The sequence below is a fragment of the Saccopteryx bilineata genome, chromosome 8 (assembly GCF_036850765.1).
Source record: "Saccopteryx bilineata isolate mSacBil1 chromosome 8, mSacBil1_pri_phased_curated, whole genome shotgun sequence".
In the NCBI taxonomy this organism is placed as follows: domain Eukaryota; kingdom Metazoa; phylum Chordata; class Mammalia; order Chiroptera; family Emballonuridae; genus Saccopteryx; species Saccopteryx bilineata.
In genome coordinates, this window is record NC_089497.1 from 42,444,251 (window position 1) to 42,461,189 (window position 16,939).

Consider the following 16,939-nt stretch of genomic DNA (forward strand, 5'->3'; position numbering starts at 1 on the left):
TGACTGGGGGGCTACAGCACAGCGAGTGACCCCTTGCTCAAGCCAGCGACCTTGGGCTCAAGCTTTGGTGAGCCTTGCTCAAACCAGATGAGCCAGCGCTCAGGCTGACAACCTAGGGTTATCAAACCTGCGTCTTCCACGTCCCAGTCCGACGCTCTATGCACTGCACCACTGCCTGGTCAGGCTACTACTCAACAGTTTAATGAGAGAAAGAGATCTCTATTTTGTTTAAACCACTCTATTTTGGGGTGTGTTTTTTTCAGAAACTTTAAATAAGCAATTTCTAATACACAACCTAAATATCCACCAATAAAGCACTGGATAAATAAATTGTGGTACATCTATATATTAGCTGACCATGAAAATGAAAAGGTTTTCTCAGCATTGACATGGAATAAACTCCAAGATATAATACCTAAATCCCACTAACAGCAGAGGTTCTCAACCCAGCAACATATTAAAACTACACACATACTCTGGTTTCTATTCAGACCGCATAAATCTTTCGCTTTTTACTAAAATTACACAGAAACTGTCTAAATAATACCTAAAGAGGCCATATCCCAGATACACTAAATCAGAATATCTGACTATAGATATATCTGGGTCCAGATATAGTTATTTTTTAAATGGAAGTTCTCAACCCTGACGAGTTCTTTTTAATTCAGTGAGAGGAGTGGAGGCAGAGAGACTGACTCTTCACACGCCCCAACCAGGATTCACCCAGCAAGCCCACTAGGTGGAGATGCTCTGCCCATCTGGGGTGTTGCTCTGTTGCTCAGCAACTGAGCTCTTCTTAGCACCTGAGACAGAGGCCATGGGGCCATCCTCAGCAGCTGGGGCCAACTGCTCCAAGTGAGCCACGGCTGCAGGAGGGGAAAGAAAGAGAGAATGGAGAGAAACAGAAGTGAGAGTGAGAGGGATGTAGAGCAGATAGGCACTTTTCCTGTGTGCCCTGACCAGAAGTTGAACCCAGGACATCCACACACCAAGCTTATGCTCTACCACTGAGCCAACCGGCCAGGGCTAACCCTGACTTTCTAATGTGAGCCAGGGCTGAGAAACATTTGAGTCTGAGGACGCAGCATTACAGAAAGAAGGCAGAGAAACTTCATTCATCCTCTCTTACTATTCTTCTTTCAACCCCTATTTCTATCACGTATATTAAAAAAGAAAAGAAATTCAGGGCATGAGCAGGAGCAACAGGGAGGAGAAACAAAAGCCCAGAGCCACCTAAAAGGGGCTGCCTTTCTTCCTAGCCAGATGTGTTTTCTTTGGTTCTCCCTAAGTATGAGCACATGACATTAAAATGTATGTGACTGTCCGAGATCACCAAAAGATACTTCCCTGCAAGGAACCAGACTGTCTTAGTCTACCTTTCTTTCTATAAACTCATATAAACATTTATTTGGGAGGTAGTTCTTCCTGATGATTTTTAAGATGAAAATGTTCATATTTTGCTAAGCCTAATGAATTCCTCAAAAGACAGAGTGTGATTTAAAGTTGCAGTAAAAGGTCACCCAGAGAGCCAAGTGCCGTAAGATTCAACACCAAACAAAGAGGCAACACCATAGACAAAACACATTTCTTTTACAATGATTTCAGCCCAAGTAAAAGGACTTTTTGCTACAGTTCCCTTGTATTTCCCATACTATTTATTCTGACCCATCTGATTACTTATCCAAACACACTACATCTAGTAAAAAATAAAGCCAAAGATAAGTGGCTTACTAACTAACTTGTTAGACAAGCACACAAAATTTTTGCAAAGTACTCTAACAGCAGCTCATATATACTATAAAGCACTAATTATTTGCCAAGGACTGTGCTGATCACTATAGAAATCTTATAATACTGTAAGATCGGTGGATAATGGGGGAAGGCCACATGAGGAACTCAGACCCAGAAACTTTGGCTAGGGCCGCCCACCACCAAGCACACCAAAAGAAACTTCCCAGAGGTCCTTGAGAAAAGAGCAACCGTCTGTCAGCCAGTGAGATTTCACCACCTCATATTAGCTCACCCACCCTAGAGGACCCCTTTAAATATCCCTCACGTGGTTTAATCCGTGCGACTCCTCTGGCCTCTGTCCCGTGGGACCAGAGGACCTCGTTGGGCTGGCTCCGGCCCCTTCCTTCCTTCCTTCCTTCTCGGTGGGGAAAAATACCTTACAAATATAATCAGGCAAGTAGTGTTATTCCCATTTTAAAGATAGAAAAATTTAGGCTGAGAAGTTAATATTGCTAACTGTGATTCAGACTGGAGGAGTCTAAGTTGTACACCCAGAATTGTCACTGCTGCTTTTCTCAAAGTCCACGTGTAGATTAGTGTATGATAAACAATAATTGCTAGAGTCTCTTCCAATATGAATCAAACTTGGGAGAAAATAGAGAAACCTATTTATCTCTTTCTTCTCTAAGATATTATAGTGTAGTATTACCTCCTTCATGATAGACAATCTCCTTTTCTCAAGATCAAAACTTTCCGGTTTCTGCTTCTTCCATTTTCTCTTCAAAGCTTTTTCTTGGAGTTCCCAGTGTGCTAAAGCTCTATTCTTCGATTTGTGTATTTCATGACGACGTACCTATATAGAAAAAATAATATAAAAGAATGTTGCAGAGACAAAGAAGTTACCTATTCAGATAGTAGGACCATCTAATATAATATACTTCATCTTTTTACATTTTTTCTGATTCAATATATATATATTTATATGTATCCATAGCCAAAATTTTCAGTCTTCTGTATCTAGAACTACTAGACCTCACTAAAAGACTAAACAAAAAGTATATTCATTTCTATTTCCTTTGTACTACTAGTGGTTTTCAAACTACATACTAGGACTCACTTTATGGGTGGTAAAAATCAATTGGTGGGTCAAGACCAACATACTTTAAATAAAATAGAATACAGAATAGAAAATATTGAGATACATCACACATAATAAAAAAAATGTTTTATTAAACTTTTCAGTTACATATGTGTGTACATATATAATTACACACACTCTCTGAGCACAACGTAAAAGGCTTACAACCCACTGAGTCATGTAGCAAAGACACACTCATTTCATGATACTCACACATCACTACCAAGAACCAAGAATGCAGTGTTTATAGCCCTGCAAGGGCTGCACGTGGAGTGGGTCACTACAGATGCGGAACTCCAGGGAAGTGCAATTCTGCAGCAGAAGCAGAGGTACTGAGCCACGGCTTATGAGTTAGAGGGGAGGGGAGGAGTTCACTGAGGGGGCTAAGAAATAACGGCTATTGGCTTGACAAGCACTCTAGTATTCAGAGCTATAAATATGAACAAAATAGTATGGCATCTAATGAAATGTACTGCTTAGCTTTTACTGTGTAAATAAGAAACCAGTGTGTTAAGAGACCAACAACCAAATGCATATCAGAATTCTAATTCTCAAAAACCAAATGAAGATGACATTTTAAAGACAACCAAGGAAATATGAATGTGGACTGGGAATTAGGTAATGCCAAAAAAATTTTATTACTTTTGTTAGGTGTGAAAATGGCGCTGAGGTTATGTAAGCAAATGTGTATATTTTTGTAAAGTACAATCTAAATATGTAGGCACAATATGCCATGTTCTCTGGGTCTTGCTTTAAAATGTTTCAGCAAAGTCAGGAAATTATATGACAAATGAAGCCATTATGTCAAATTTTAATAACATTATATCTGGGTAAACAGTATATGGGAGCTCTTTATAATTCTGTCTGCATTTTCACATGAGTTTGAAATTTTTCATAATAAAAAAAAAAAAATTTAGTCAGTTGAGCATCATTATTACCCCCAATGAACTTTCAATGAGCTACCAGGATTACGATTCCTAGGTCCAGAAAGATGCAGAAGATCTAGTTCCTATCCCTGAAAAGCACTAATGATCTGCCCAGGGACAATGGGCATATATAAAGATCAACAATATGCATTAAATGGCATATAGTCAATGCTTTATGCACGAACTAAGTACAACAGTTCAGAAGAGATATCAAATGTTGGGCAGCTTCAAAAAGTAAAACTTCAAACTTACTGTAAAGCTATAATAAATAGTCAATAGTGTGTGGGACTGGCATAAGGACAGACATCTATCATTCCTTGAATTATGCAAAGAAAACTGAACACAAATATCAACTTGCAAAATAAGGCCTAAATGAGAAGACCTCAGGAAAAGAAAAAGGAATGCAAAAACAGAATGGAAAGGTCAGTGGTGGCACAGGCAAGAAGTGAGCTGAAGATTGGACAACGGAGGTAAAGATTTTTCAGTGGCTTTATCTGTGGTGATTGTACAGATTTTTCATGAGAGGTTTATAAAACTAGGAATGTTAGTCTTTCTATTATGGACAACTGATTTCCAACAAGGGTACCAGGAAAAGTCAATGAGGAGAAAACAGTCTTTTTAACAAATGGTGCTTGGAAAACTGGATATCCATTTGCAAAAGAATGAAGTTGATCCTCTAGGTCATGCTATATACAAAATTTAACTCCAAATGGATCAAACACCCAAACACAAGCGCTAAAACTCTTAGAGAAAACATAGTGGTGATTACCAGAGGGGTGCACAGGGAGCAGTGGGTAAAGGAGGGATAAGTGGTGACGGAAGGAGACTTAACTTTGAGTGGTGAACACACAATACAATATACAGACGATGTATTATAGAATTATACACCTGAGACCTATACAATTTTTAACCACTTTCATCCCAATAAATTCAATAACAACTTTTAAAACAATTAAAAAGATAAAACATAGAAGAAAATCTTTGTGAACTTTGAGTTAGTTAATGGTGTCTTTGATATAACACTAAAAGCACAAGTGACAAAAGAAAAATTAGATAAATTGCACTCGATCAAAATATAAAACTTCTGTGCTTCAAAAGACATTATCTTTTTATTTTATTTTATTTTATTTTTTTTAAGTGAGAGGAGGGAAAACATGAGACAGACTCTTATATGCACCCCGACCAGGATCCACCCAGCAACCCCTGTCTGGGGTGGATGCTTGAATCAATCGAACTATTCTTAGCACCTGAGGCTGACACACTCAGACCAAACCACCGGCTGCAGGAGGGGAAGAGGGAGGAAAGCAGATGGTCACTTCTCTTGTGTGCCCTGACCGGGAATTGAATCTGGGCTGTCCATATGCCAGGCAGACACTCTACCACTGAGCAAACCAGCCCCAGGGAAAAGAACATTATCAAGAAAGTGAAAAGGCAACCAAAAGAATGATAAAAAATATTTGAAATAATTTATTTCATAAGGAATTTGGATCCAAAATATATTTTAATTCTCTTATTATAACTCAACAATAAAAACACAAATAACTTGATTTTAAAATGACTAAAAGAGCCTGATCAGGTGGTGGCACAGTGGATAGAGTGTCAATCAGAAACACTGAGGACCTAGGTTCAAAACCCCAAGGTCACCAGCTTAAACACAGGATTGCCAGCTTGAGCGTGGGATCATAGACATGACCCTATATAGGCGCTGGTTTGAAGCACAAGGTCGCTGACTTGAGCAAGGGGTCACTGGCTCAGCTGGAGCCCCCTGGTCAAGGCACATAGAGAAGCAATCAATAAACAACTAAAATGCCAAAACTACTCTCCCTTCCTGTCTGTCTCTCTCTCTCATTAAAAAAAAAAAAAGGCAAATTTGGACAGGTAGAGAAGAAAGTAAGGAAACCATTCCAAGTAAGGAAAATAGCATGAACTGGGGCTCAAATATGGAAATATATATGGCCTGTTCAAGTAATAAATGACCACATTGACTAGACCAGTATGTCCGTAAAGGGAAGTAGTAGTAAATACTGATGATACCCACAGCTGGGAAAAGACGGTAGATGTATACAGGGCAATACTGGACTTGAGATTTGAACTGTAAACCAACCTATCTAGTGAAATTATAATACAGGAGAATTGATATTCATAAGTAAAATCAGGAAGTCCAGAAGATATACTTTTGATTTTATATAAACATAAGCAACATGAACTATAACAAGTTCCGGGAAGTGCCTCCAGATTCTATTCTGATGGTCGAAAACCAAATATCAAATAAAACACTAAACAAATCTTAACTTTTGATATTAAACTTACCAGATCTTCAGGAGTTGCCTGATGAACTGTTAGATCATTAACAGTATTCTGAAAGAAAAAAAAAAGATGAACTTTCTTTAAAGAAAAAAAAAAAACGTTTTCATACAAAATATTAGTATTTGTTTTTGAAAGAGGCAGGGAGAGAGGTAGGAACATTTGCTGCTCCTGCATGTGCCCTGACCAGAGAATCAAACAGGCAGCCTCCGTGCTCCAAGACAACAAGCTACCGAGCTATCCAGCCAGGGCTTAATCTTTATTTATTTTTAGAAAGACAGAGAGAGGAAGAGAGAGAGGGGAGGATGAAGGGGAGAATTCATTGGCTGTTCCACTTAGTTACGGACTCTTTGGTTGCTTCCCTTGTGTGCTCTGACTGGAGATCAAACCCGCAACCTTGCTGTTCTCAGACAATGCTTTTAATCAACTGAACTAACCAACCAGGGCTTAGCTTTTTTTTTTTTTTTTTTTTTTTTTCATTTTTCTGAAGCTGGAAACGGGGAGAGACAGTCAGACAGACTCCCGCATGCACCCGACCGGGATCCACCCGGCACGCCCACCAGGGGCGGTGCTCTGCCCACCAGGGGGCGATGCTCTGCCCATCCTGGGCGTCGCCATGTTGCGACCAGAGCCACTCTAGCGCCTGAGGCAGAGGCCACAGAGCCATCCCCAGCGCCCGGGCCATCCTCGCTCCAATGGAGCCTTGGCTGCGGGAGGGGAAGAGAGAGACAGAGAGGAAAGCGCGGCGGAGGGGTGGAGAAGCAAATGGGCGCTTCTCCTGTGTGCCCTGGCCGGGAATCGAACCCGGGTCCTCCGCACGCTAGGCCGACGCTCTACCGCTGAGCCAACCGGCCAGGGCAATTAGCTTATTTTTTATGACACCGATTTTCCTTTTTTTATCTTTTATGTGCAAGATGGATCTCAGTTAAAAGATTATGTTTAATTAAACATGCTACTGTCCAAGAGACCTCTCTTTGGCGAGTTAAGGGATTTGATCATCACATTTTAGCAAGAGAAATATTCTATTCTAAAATTTACGTAAAATTTTTGTATATTTCTACATAATATATAAAATAAATGTATTTATTTTAATTTAAATAAAATGCTAGTTTTGTTATTCAAACTTCCTACCATATTTTTTTTTTTGCATTCTTCAGAAAGTTATATCGAACCTACTGACACATACTGTCTGTGTGTCTTTAGGTGTGAGCACATACTGAATTTTAATGGCTGAAAACAAATTCAAATAGCTGGACCTAAAAAGTCTTTCTTTCCAGGAACTAGTATTCTCAATTTAAATATTAATATGAATTGCTTTTAAGTATCTTGTAGAAAATAACAGACTATTGTGTCTTACTGAAAATAAGGACAAAATTCCCCAAGCAGGTATACATCATATTAAAACAATAAATATAAAAGGGTTTTATATAATTCAAATAAGTATAAGCTAAAGTTGTGGTTGTATTCCATGTAATGAAATACTTCTAACAATTCCTAGATGATCAACTGTGAACACTGTAGAGAGGTTCAATTTGTAACCCTGCAAACACGTTAAGCACGAAACCTATCATAATATGAGATGAAGTTTGTATAATTTCATAAAATGTGAAAATAGTCACTTAAGTAAAAAGGCACAAAACCATCATGGCAGGCCTACCACGCTGCACAACTCGGGAAGGTAGGAAGTACCATTAGTATCCTAATGTGTGTAAATAGTACCCCCTGGAATTAATTGTGCAGTGCACAGCCTACACGGCTCTAACAAGCAGTCCTACAATTTGGCCCTTTCCAAAATGACTTCAGCCATATTGTTATACAGATTGCTAAGTCAGGAAATAAAACGAGTTAAGACTTTTACTCCTAAGAGAAACACAGAGAACTGAGGCTAGTGAAATAGCTGTTGAAGACTTAACTTTTCAGCCATAGTTTATATTTAGCTCACGTCTTTTCTTTGCTAAAATTATTATTCCTTTCATACTCATTTAGAAAAGTACAAGATACAACTATAAGATCATGATAATTATTTTTAATAATCATAAAAAATTCAGTCATATAAGTGATATGCTTGGAATTAGTACTCATGGGAGAAAATATCATTTCATTAGTACTACAGCCATTTAAAACAATTTTCTTTTCAAATTGCCTTTAATAAAATCTAATTTACAAGCCATTTCAAACAACATCTCATTGCTTTTATCAAGAGAGTTAATTCAGTTTATCCCTCTTCCTTCGTTTAACATTCACTCCAAATGTCTTACAACTACTTTCAAGTTCAACCCTCAAAAAAAATATTTTTCCATCCCTGGAGATAATAAAAAGTAAATGAGACAGTTCTGATGCAATTTCAAATTATAGATTTCAATTATATTTTCAGCAATAGCAGCATATTAGAATAAAAATTGAACTTCCCAAAGTAACCAATCTAAAGGGGACAATACTTATGCTACTGTGTGCATTCTTTTCCTTTTCATCAGTTTCGTTACTTAGAATCACACGCTTATAAAATATTTTATGGTTAATGGCAACAAAGCAATGTAAATATAGAAATCCCTCTGTCCCACTTTCAAAGGCTACCAGTTTGCCTAGAATAACTGGCTAAGATGGTTGGTCACAACCCAGAACATTCCAAATCTAAAAGAATCCCTGAGCTCCAAACTAGTCCCTGACTAGTTACTCTCCAAAACAGAAAGCAAAGGCACCTAAAGTCTTCTGGTCCAAACCCGCATACCAGGCCACAAAAGGTAAAAATCCCCTTGGTAATACCAAGCAGTATTCTGGGTAGGAGCCGTGGATCAGGTCCCAAGTACTTGAGACTTGTCTTCTATCTTAAGAGAACATCTGCACTGCAGGTGACCAGCCCCTGGAGGTGAGCAACAAACAATCTGAGGGGCAGGAGAGCACGGATCACCTACTTTACAGCCAAAAATGCTACTCATGTGATTATCATTGGTTGCTACAGGAAAATCTAAAAAACTACCCTAACACTTCAGACATCAGTGACACAGGTTAGCTAAAGTAGCCTAAAAGCAGTGAGTTCTCAAAGTGGAGGTGGGATGCTTTTTAAAAACACACTCCCCAGCCCCTTAAGATTCCAGTTCTTCTAAAGAAATAGAGGGTACAGACTCCTGGATTCTAAGAAAACTCCCCAGAGGATTCTTTTTAACATGCCTGCAAACCCATCCACCCCCATGCAGCACGCCATTCAGAGTGCTGTTCTGAGTGACGAGGGTCATGTGAGCACACCTGTTCCAGGGTAACGGGACCTTGCTTCCTGCCCCACCTAGACTCACATCCCATTCCGAGTGACTAGGGCCGTGTGAGCACACCTGTTCCAGGGTAACGGGACCTTGCTTCCTGCCCCACCTAGACTCACATCCCATTCCGAGTGACTAGGGCCGTGTGAGCACACCTGTTCCCCCAGGGTAAGGGGACCTTGCTTCCTGCCCCACCTAGACTCACATCCCATTCCGAGTGACTAGGGCCGTGTGAGCACACCTGTTCCCCCAGGGTAAGGGGACCTTGCTTCCTGCCCCACCTAGACTTACATCCCATTCCGAGTGATGAGGGTCGTGTGAGCACACCTGTCCCTCCAGGGTAAGGGGACCTTGCTTCCTGCCCCACCTAGACTCACATCCCATTCCGAGTGACGAGGGTCGTGTGAGCACACCTGTCCCTCCAGGGTAAGGGGACCTTGCTTCCTGCCCCACCTAGACTTACATCCCATTCCTGCTTCCCCGCCGTTTTCTTCTTCTTTACTTTCAGTGCTTTCCTTCCTCCTCCCCGGGGACTGTATCGGTTCACTCTGACAAGTGACATCTAGGAGTAATAATCACATCACATTTTTAATATATATATATATATTAAAGAAAAACAACAACTAGTAATTAAGCATCACCAGAGAGGGGGAAAAAGGATCTAAGACAAGAAATTCTAAAACATGAGAAGAAAAGTTTAAGCACAATGAAAGGAACAGACTACCAAAATATTTAGTTCTTTCACTTCAAAATTAATAGAAAATTGTAATTGTTAACTGAAAACTATGATAAAAGTGGTTTCAAAGCAATAACTTATATATATTTGCTTAGTAAAAAAACTCTAGGAATGTAGATATTATGACCTAAAGCAGAGCACTTGGACAGCAGTCAGAAGGCTTAGTGTCAGTTATATAAATTCACAATTAATACATAAATGTCCGTCGCATGCTAACAGTATGAATGCAAGAGGCGGAAGGCAGAAGAGAGAGGGAGTTCTTTCTCAGCACCCTAAAACTCAAATCACTATTAGATACATATGTGCTTACCATAAGTAAACATGGCTAAATTTTAAAGAACAAATGAGTTATACCATTTCTAGTATATTTTTTACATAATACTAAATGGGGGTGACTACTGATACTAAACTAAAATTTAGAAATGGCCCACACTTGCTCAACACTCTTAAAATAGCAATGCTAAGGACACTGAACATTATTCAAATGTTTTTAAAATACTCATAGTCCCTGAACACTAGGATTTTACAATACACATATATATAGCTTTTAAAAAGCAGCACAACTCCTATTCTAGAACTTCTTTATACATCTCAATAATTATGGAACTTTTCACAGACCCCCTTACTCCAAAATTATTCTAAAACAAAACCTCTAGTATTTTCCTCAAGTACATTTTTTTAAAAATCATTCAGTAATAAAGGTGCCTAAATGCAAGTGTTTCTCAAGAGTTTGCCATCAGTTCTCGTTGCTCTCTGTCCTGTCTTATCAATCACATTCACACTTTGAACATGGTATCTAATTTCAGGAGTTACAATCTAGCAAAGAAGATAAATCACACAGACCTCTAAAAATAACATTTAAGTTTTGTGAAGATGCTAGTGATAATGGTGATGACGGTGATCAGGATGACAGTGGTGGTGGTAACGATGGCAATAGCTAACACATACTGAGTACTTTCTGTAAACCAGGTACCGTTCTAAGCTGTTCCCATGTATCTCCTTTAACCCTCACAGCAATCCCATGAAGTATTTACTATTTATTATTCACTTTAAAGATGAGAAAACTAAAGGACAAAGAGTTAACCAACTGTGAAGGTGACACAGTAAGTGCCAGAGCCATAAATACCATTTAAAAAGACACAGAATGAAATAGAAGTCCAAACAAACCCTTACATTTACGGTCACTTTATATTCCACAAGGGTGCCAAGAAACAATTCAATGGGGAAAGAACAGTCTTTTCAATAAACAGTGCTAGAATAACTGGGTATCTTTATGAAAAAAAAAAAGTGAAGTAGCACTCTATCTCACAACATATATAAAAATTACTTAAACTGGACCACTGATTTAAATGTAAAAGCTAAAAGTATAAAACACCTAGAAGAAAACATAAGCATAAATCTTCACAAACCTTGGGTTAAAGAATGGTTTCTTAGATTGGGCACTAAAAGCACAAGCAACCAAGAAAATATAAATTGAACTATATCAAAATTAAAATATTTTGTGCTTCAATGACATCATCAAGAATGTGAAAAGACAACCAAAAGAATGGGAGAAATTATCTGCAAATCATATATCTCATAAGGGATGTGTATTCCAGAATATATATATATATATATATATATATATATATATATTCAACAAGAAAAACACAAATAATCTATTTTTAAATGGTTAAGGGATTTGAATAAACATGTCTCCAAAGAAGATATTATAATGGTCAATATGCATGTAAAAAGATGTCCAACCTAGTTAGTCATTAGGAAGATGAAATCAAAACCATCCCTAGCTCTTACACCCAAGCAAATGGTGATAAAATGGTTTCCTAAAGATGGAAATAGCAAGCATTGGCATGAATGTCGAGAAATCCTTATATTTTGCAGGTGGAAATGTAAAATGGCATAGCCACTTTGAAAAATAGTTTGGCATTTCCTAAAAAAGTTAAACACAAAGTTATCACATGACCCAGAACCTCTAGTTCTAGAATTGAAAACATATGTCCACCAAAAACATGTACATAAATATTTATATCAGCATTATTCTTTATAGACAAATAATGGAAACATCAAAATATCCACCAAATGATGAATGGGTAAATAAAATACAGTACGTTCATAATGGGTTATTACTTTACAATATAAGGAAAGAGCTACTGGATACATCCTATGACAAAGACGAACCTTGAGAATATTACGCTAAAAGAAAGAAGCCAGACACCAAAGGCCATATATTGTTTCCATATATTGATTCCACTTATATGAAATATCTGGGATAGACAAATCCATAGAAACATCAAGTAGATTAGTAGTTGGCAGTGTCTGGAGGGAGGAGGGAATGGAAAGTGACTGATAATGGACACAGGGCTTCTTTTTAGGGTGATGAAAATGTTCTGAAATTAGGTAGTGGTGAAGGTGGCACAACTGTACAAACACAGTAGTCCCCCTTTATCTGAGGAGGGGTACATTCCAAGACCCTCAGTGGATGACTGAAACCACAGATGATACCAAACCCTCTATATACTCTTTTTTCCTATACATACAGATACACACCTAGGATAAAATTTAATTTATAAATTAGGCACAGTAAGAGATTACCAATAACTAATAACAAATTATAATATACCATAATAAAAATTATATAAATATGCTCTGTGAGTGTGTGTATCTCTCCCTGTCTCTCAAAATATCTGGAATTTTCCATTTAATAGTTTCAGACTGTGGCTGACCATGTGTAACTGAAACCCAGAAAGTGAAACCATGGATAAGATGGATGCTAAAAACCTCTGAATTGTACACTTTAAAGGGGTAAGTTTTCTGGTATGTGAGTTATATCCCAATAAAGCTGCTATAAAAAATGTATGGAAAAATATAACAGCTGTTCAAACCAGGTTTCCAAATGCATTATACTCTTTAATCACTTAGATCTTCATTTACTCTGAACAAAGGAGAATCATGAAATGTCAGTATAGCTATCTGATGAATTATGCATCCACTAAATTATATTAAAAGAATATTAAGGACATAGGAAAATACATAAAAATTATAAAAAGTTGAATACAGAACTGTATGTAGAGTATATTCTCAATGATGTTAATAACGGTATTCCACTCTGCCTTAAGAGAAAGAGCAAAGGGTTCCCTCCTACTGGCCTTGAAAGGGCAAAGTGCCATGTTGTCACTGCCTACAAAAAGGGTCATGTGGTAGGAAACTCAAAGAACTGTGGGCAGCCCCAATTAAGTCAGTAAGAGCTGAGACTCCTGCATCATACAGCCTCATACAGCCGCAGGCAAATGACTTCTGCCAACAAACCTGAGTGAGGTGAACCTAGCAACAGATTTTTCCCCAAGTTGAACGTCCAGGGGCAAATACAGACCACTGACATCTTAATCACAACTTTATGAGACCCTACACACAGTCCACAGTTAAATCATTTCCAAACTTCTGACCCACAGAAGTTGCGAGGCAATAAATGAACACTGTTTCAAGCCATGAAGTTTGTGGTCATTTGTATACAGCATAGGAAACTAACCTACTGGCTAACTCTACATTCCAGCCCGTGTATGGTAAAATCACCAAGGTGTAACCAAGCTGTTACCCCTCTCTGGACTTCCTTTCACCAACCTTCAAGAAGGAGAGGCATATTTCAGCACTCCCATTTACTAAGCCCCAGTTACACTTCAAACTTTTGCAACATGGGGACCGCTTTTGCACTAATAAGTGTCCTCTTGAACATCACCAATAATGGTGACCACATTTTTTCTAACCAAGGATCAGACTCTGTGGTCTTCTAACAAAGGAATGTTGTATCACTTACAGAAGCCAGGTATCATAAAAGAGCTATCGTCTACATGCTGACATGTGAGACTGTGGAGATAGTTCTCATGTTTTTTTACAGTGCTAAGGAGTCAAATAACTAGCACAGCCTCAAAAATCTAAAATACTGGCCCTGGCTGGTTGGCTCAGTGGTAGAGCGTCGGCCTGGCGTGCGGGGGACCCGGGTTCGATTCCCGGCCAGGGCACATAGGAGAAGCGCCCATTTGCTTCTCCACCCTCCCCCCCTCCTTCCTCTCTGTCTCTCTCTTCCCCTCCCGCAGCCAAGGCTCCATTGGAGCAAAGATGGCCCGGGCGCTGGGGAAGGCTCCTTGGCCTCTGCCCCAGGCGCTAGAGTGGCTCTGGTCCTGGCAGAGCATCGCCCCCTGGTGGGCAAAGCTTCGCCCCTGGTGGGCGTGCCGGATGGATCCCAGTCGGGCGCATGCGGGAGGCTGTCTGACTGTCTCTCCCAGTTTCCAGCTTCAGAAAAATACAAAAAAAAAAAAATCTAAAATACTAACAGCTTCCTAATTACTAAATATACTGGCCTCTTCTTATTTCTCAGACCTTTCCAGCCCCACAGACTCTCACTCCTGAAGTCTCCCCTTCCTTGGCTTCTACAATATTCTTTCTCCTGGTTTCTCTCCTTTTCTCCATTTCTTTGCAGGCTCTATTAGCCCTTTCCCACACACCACATAATCAAGATCTCCACCTACTTCTCTTTTTTTTCTTCACCCAGTTCTATCCCAGTCCTCTTGCCTTCCACTGGAGACTACCTCTCTTCAGCCTGTAATTGCTTTTGAGAGTCTACCACATGCCAGGCTCTAATTGGACACTTGAGATACAGTATTAAACAAGTCTGATATGGTGCCAGTTCTCACAGTTTCTAGATTACCAAGAAGGAGTTCACATCTTCCCTCGCTGATCTCACCCACTCCCTTCAGCAAAGGCATGACTGCATTGGGCACACAAACACACCTGTGAAATTAAAGGAGTCACAAATCAAGAATTCACACCTTTCCTTGAATCATCAAATGTTCATTTCCACTGCCTTCTGTACAGCTCCCAAATATCTCAAATACAGTAGAGTCAAAATACACCTTATTCTCCACACCACCGTCCCTTACTGCCAACCTCTAGTTCTTGATATTTGATTGGTTTGCTTGGTATATGACTGCGGAATTCAGCTCAACCTACAGAATTATCATCTTTCTAGTTGTTCCAATTTAAAACCTTAGCATTACCTTCTCCTCCTTCTTCCTCATAGCCAATCAGATACCAGAATCTATTCTTCCCCTGAAATGCCTCCATTACCTGTTCCCTCCTTTCATCTCTACTACAAATGATTTTGTCCAAGCTCTCATTGTTTCTCCTAATTATCTTCCTTTCTCTTACTCACTCACTCACTTCATCCACATATTATTTCAACATTTACTTTGAAAGCACATGCCAGGAGCCAGGCATCAGATACAGCAAGAAAACAGAGTAGTTAGCACCCTCACACAGCTTAAGAGTCTACCAGAGCACAATTAAACGAGTAACTGTAATTAAAGAGAAATACCTCATTCTACACAGGATGAAAATCCTGCCTCTTCCCTTGAATTACCTCCAAAATGTTTAAGCTGAGAGCTAAAGTGTGAATAAAGGTTAGAAAAGGGGAAAAGAATGATAGGTCTAGGGAGGCATTTACAAGGGGTGTGAGAAGTTCAGTTTGACTAACAAAATTTTGCAATGATGAGAGGCTAGAAAGAGAAGGGCAAAGACCAGATCACAGACTTGTGAGCCACAGCAACCTGAACTCTATCTAAAAGACCTACATGGAGGAAGCTGATTCAGGATTTTAAGCAAGAAGAGTTATGATGGAATTTAGCAAATCCACTCTGGCTGGTGGACAACTAATCAAAGGGAAACAAGATCTCTTTCTAAACACTGTCCCTTCAATCGATTCTACCCAGATAAACGACGAGAGTACAGCTCAAAAGATTTCAATGGCTGCTCCCCTACAGAGGAATCCAACTCAGGTTGGCGCTCAGATATCCTCCCACCCTCATCTTCTTCCCCGTGTGGCCAGGCTGACCCTTCTTTCCAGTCTTTTCTCCTCTCAAATCTCCCACACATCCTAAAACAAAGTTCTCGCTTTTAAATAAACTTCTAACCATTCTTTACGCTCTGTTTGGAATATCCTTCAGACTTTCATTTCCCTTCTCCATTGGGTCAACTTCCGCTCATTAATCAAAACTCATTCATGTGGCCTCTCCCGATGAACCCTATCCTGACCATCCGATCGATTTAACCCTCCCAGTCCCGGAGTTCGCCGTGTAGGGTTTCCCCTGCTAGACTCTGAACGCCTTGAAACCTACAACAGCATCTCCCCCAATTTCTAGCTCTTTGCAGAAGACGCCAAAAGCGGTGCGCACGCGCACAGTCACGATACTCCTACAGGGCGCGCGCTAGACACCAACACACCAGACACGGTCCTGAAACGCACATACACTCTCAAAACACAGTCACACGTGTGCCTTCTGTAGTCAAGATCTTCTACCCAGGCGCCTACATCCCCAGGGAACAGAAAGATGCCAACACCGCGGCACTGTAGCCGGGTCCCTAAGGCTCGGTGGGGCCGAAGGCTGTAGGACTCTGGCCCAGTCATCACAACCTGCCTCGCAGTTTCCTGACTGCTGCTTTCCACCACCAAAAACTTCAGGAACCAGAACAGCCGGGACCGCCAAAGATAAACACCTCCCGCCGCTTCCGGGATGTCGCCTAGGTTACGGAGCCCCGCCCGACTCCCTTGCGTACGTCCGGTGAGGCCAGTACGCAGGCGCCTCCCACAATCTGCCAAGAACTGTGGGAATAAAAGGTTCTCCAGTGTCATGTCTTGGTTATCTGTTCCCTCCTCAGGGGTCCAGGCAAATCTTTGGAAGCTGGCATGTAGCATTAGCCAGTTTCTTGTGAATTCTCTAAAAGAAAAATGCTCTCCTCACAAAGATTTACATATCACTTATTTGTTCTCACCCGTGTTTATTTATGTGTTGATTACCAA

At 40.0% G+C, this 16,939-nt stretch overlaps 1 protein-coding gene across 4 annotated transcripts in view; it reads right to left on the minus strand.

Moving 5' to 3' along the window:
- SPICE1 (spindle and centriole associated protein 1) overlaps positions 1-16,654 on the minus strand; it is an 86,585-nt gene extending 69,931 nt beyond the window's left edge. Inside the window, exons 1-4 of one of the 4 annotated variants that reach the window (XM_066241448.1) lie at positions 16,553-16,654; positions 9,817-9,915; positions 6,106-6,153; positions 2,441-2,584 (exon numbers count right to left, since the gene is read on the minus strand). In XM_066241448.1, coding sequence (XP_066097545.1) covers positions 2,441-2,584; positions 6,106-6,153; positions 9,817-9,915 — 291 coding nt within the window. In that variant the 5' untranslated portion in view covers positions 16,553-16,654. Of the gene's footprint in view, positions 1-2,440; positions 2,585-6,105; positions 6,154-9,816; positions 9,916-14,777; positions 14,794-16,052; positions 16,069-16,552 lie in introns of those variants that run through there. The other 3 variants (XM_066241449.1, XM_066241447.1, XM_066241451.1) reach the window with 3 other exon arrangements.
- Between the last annotated feature and the right edge of the window lie 285 nt (positions 16,655-16,939).